The 2347-nt window shown below is 43.8% G+C and overlaps 1 protein-coding gene across 1 annotated transcript in view; it reads right to left on the minus strand.

Annotated features, from left to right (window-relative positions):
• The window catches only part of utrn (utrophin), a gene marked incomplete in the record, with an annotated part of 237438 nt that overhangs the window by 156474 nt on the left and 78617 nt on the right, over positions 1–2347 (minus strand). The window contains 6 exon segments of the mRNA XM_014011589.1: positions 296–513; positions 718–838; positions 1086–1187; positions 1285–1437; positions 1593–1742; positions 1986–2121. Of these exon segments, the coding sequence (XP_013867043.1) occupies positions 296–513; positions 718–838; positions 1086–1187; positions 1285–1437; positions 1593–1742; positions 1986–2121 (880 nt within the window).

The raw sequence follows: 2347 nt of genomic DNA on the forward strand, positions 1-2347 counted from the left end.
TTTTTTTTTTTTTTTTTTTGTTGCTAATACTAAAAAAACGGTATTTCAATTTTTTTTTTAGGATTATATTTCAGACAGTCCCCTCAAATGATACATTGATAAGGTATTTATTCACTATATTTAGACAAAATGCAATTTTTGCACACGTTTAAATCAAAACTCTACATCTGCCCATTTCTCCTCATTCCACTTTTAGACTTAATCCTCATTTCGCTATGATGGGTCACATATATTATATTTGCAAAGTGTAACTGGTGTCAAACCAAACTGATCAGACCCAATGTCCCTCTCTCACCTGAAGACGTCCCACAGTGGTCCTGATCTCCTTCGTGTCCCCCACAGTGACGATATTCGACTTGAGCATCTGCGTGATCAGGAGAAGCCAGTCGTTCAGTTCGGTGGCCGTTTTGTTCAGGTCGGTGGGTGCCACCGAGTCGGCTGAGTGYGGGGTTCGGTGATGGGGGGTTTCGCTCGCCAAGCTGACCATCTGAACGGCGGAGGGCACCGCTGACACTGAAGCAGGTGGAGAAAAAAAAAGATAAAGGTTAATTCTCAGTAATCATGGAAGTGATGAAAGGAACGTTTAGCACGATGGAGTTGTCGAAGAATCCCAGAGGAACGCAGCATCGCAGTGAATCAGGATCAATGAGGCATCGGAGACGCTTTCTGTGCTTACCATCCAACATAAATAAAACACATTTCTAATTGTTTTCATACCGAGCTGCTGGTGTTGGACAACGTGTTGGTGATGTGTCCACGGAGAGACAGGAGCCTGAAGAGATTCCCTCAGTTGGCCGTCCAGGATTTTCCAATCAGCAGCCAGCTGCTCCACCTTCCCCTTTATACACCAACAGGAATGCGTGACTTTAATTAATGACTTGGCAAAACACGTTAGCACAAGAAACAGAGGGTATCAAGATTTYTATAAAATAACCTATTAAATGTCTGTAAAACAGCCAGTTAAACCACAATAACTCACAAGACAGAGAATTACCCCAGGTGAAGTGGAGACACTTTGAAAGTTCAATACAGTAATTAAAAGCAATATGTTCTTTATTGAATTTTATTACTCTGGAATCTGCTACCTTTTCCTGAGGCAACAGCTGCTGTCGTTTCTGCAGCTCAATCGAATGAGCCAACAGATCCTCCAGGTCCTTCTTTCTGTCTTTCATAGAGGCCTCCAGTTCCTAAGACAAGGTTGGGAGAAATAGGAAGGCGTTTGTGCAAATTATTTATGGGTTTTTCAAGCGTGGCAGGATCTCGAGACGATTTGAGGCAGCGTACCAGTGCCTGGCCAGGATTCAGGCCTCGAGTCGTGATTGTCTGGTTTGTGCCGACGACCCAATCTGTCATCTTGTTCATCCTGTCCTGGAACAGAGCGTGACTTTGCAGGTTGGTCTCCACCTCCCCAACTTTGTCCAGCAACTCATGAGTTACCTGCAAAGCAAAATACATAGATATAAAAATAAAAGAAAGTGTTAGAGGCTTCAGGAAATGAAAAAAAAAACAGCYTGATGAGTAAGTAAATGAGGACAGAAGCTAATTCCATTTTAGAGATAAAAAAAAAAAGTGAGTTATTTGTCCAGGTTTACCTTGCTCCATTTAAGGTTGATGGTTCTCAGTTTCCCCACATGCTGGTCTCGGCTCTGGGGGCTCACACTAGGACTGGCCAAGATCTGCGGAGCGTGTTTGTTCAGCCAACCGAGCCGTTCGTTCTGCGCATCCATTTCGTTAGCAATGGCCTGCAAAGACAAGTGCGCCCACCCTTCATTTCACAGAGAATCCCACGCAGATGGAAAAATAAGACAAGCCGAGGACACCGAGACAAATGAAGACATTTCGTGCCGTTTAACAGCAATCGTTTCTCAATACGGTTCCCTGTGGAAACGTTTGAGAGAATCCAAAATGATTAAATATAGTTTCCTTCATCAAAACTTTAAGGTTTCTTTAAATACTTGAGCTTGTAGATTTGGGTTTGGCTATACCGTCAGCTCGCTGAGGTTGTTTTCTGTGGTAAAGACGGGCAGCGAGCCGACAGCGTTTTCTGCCTGCTYCAGCCACACAGCCAGCTCCTCACGTCTCCTCACCAGGTCAAACAGGGCAGGATCCTCTCCAGCCAACCTACACACACACATAACACACACGGTGCCCTCAGATTAGAATCTACATTTGCTGGAGGTTACAGGACTAATCCTAAAATTTACGTTTAAATTGCTGTGGCGACCTGATCTACCACACTGATAAAGTTGACCTGCAAAAAAACGACCCACAGCCTGGTGATGATAAAAATCTTCACATTAATACGACCGAGCATTAGGGCCACACAAGTATATACTGTGTATATATA

This window comes from Austrofundulus limnaeus, unplaced genomic scaffold (genome assembly GCF_001266775.1).
Source record: "Austrofundulus limnaeus strain Quisiro unplaced genomic scaffold, Austrofundulus_limnaeus-1.0 Scaffold82, whole genome shotgun sequence".
Lineage (NCBI taxonomy): Eukaryota > Metazoa > Chordata > Actinopteri > Cyprinodontiformes > Rivulidae > Austrofundulus > Austrofundulus limnaeus.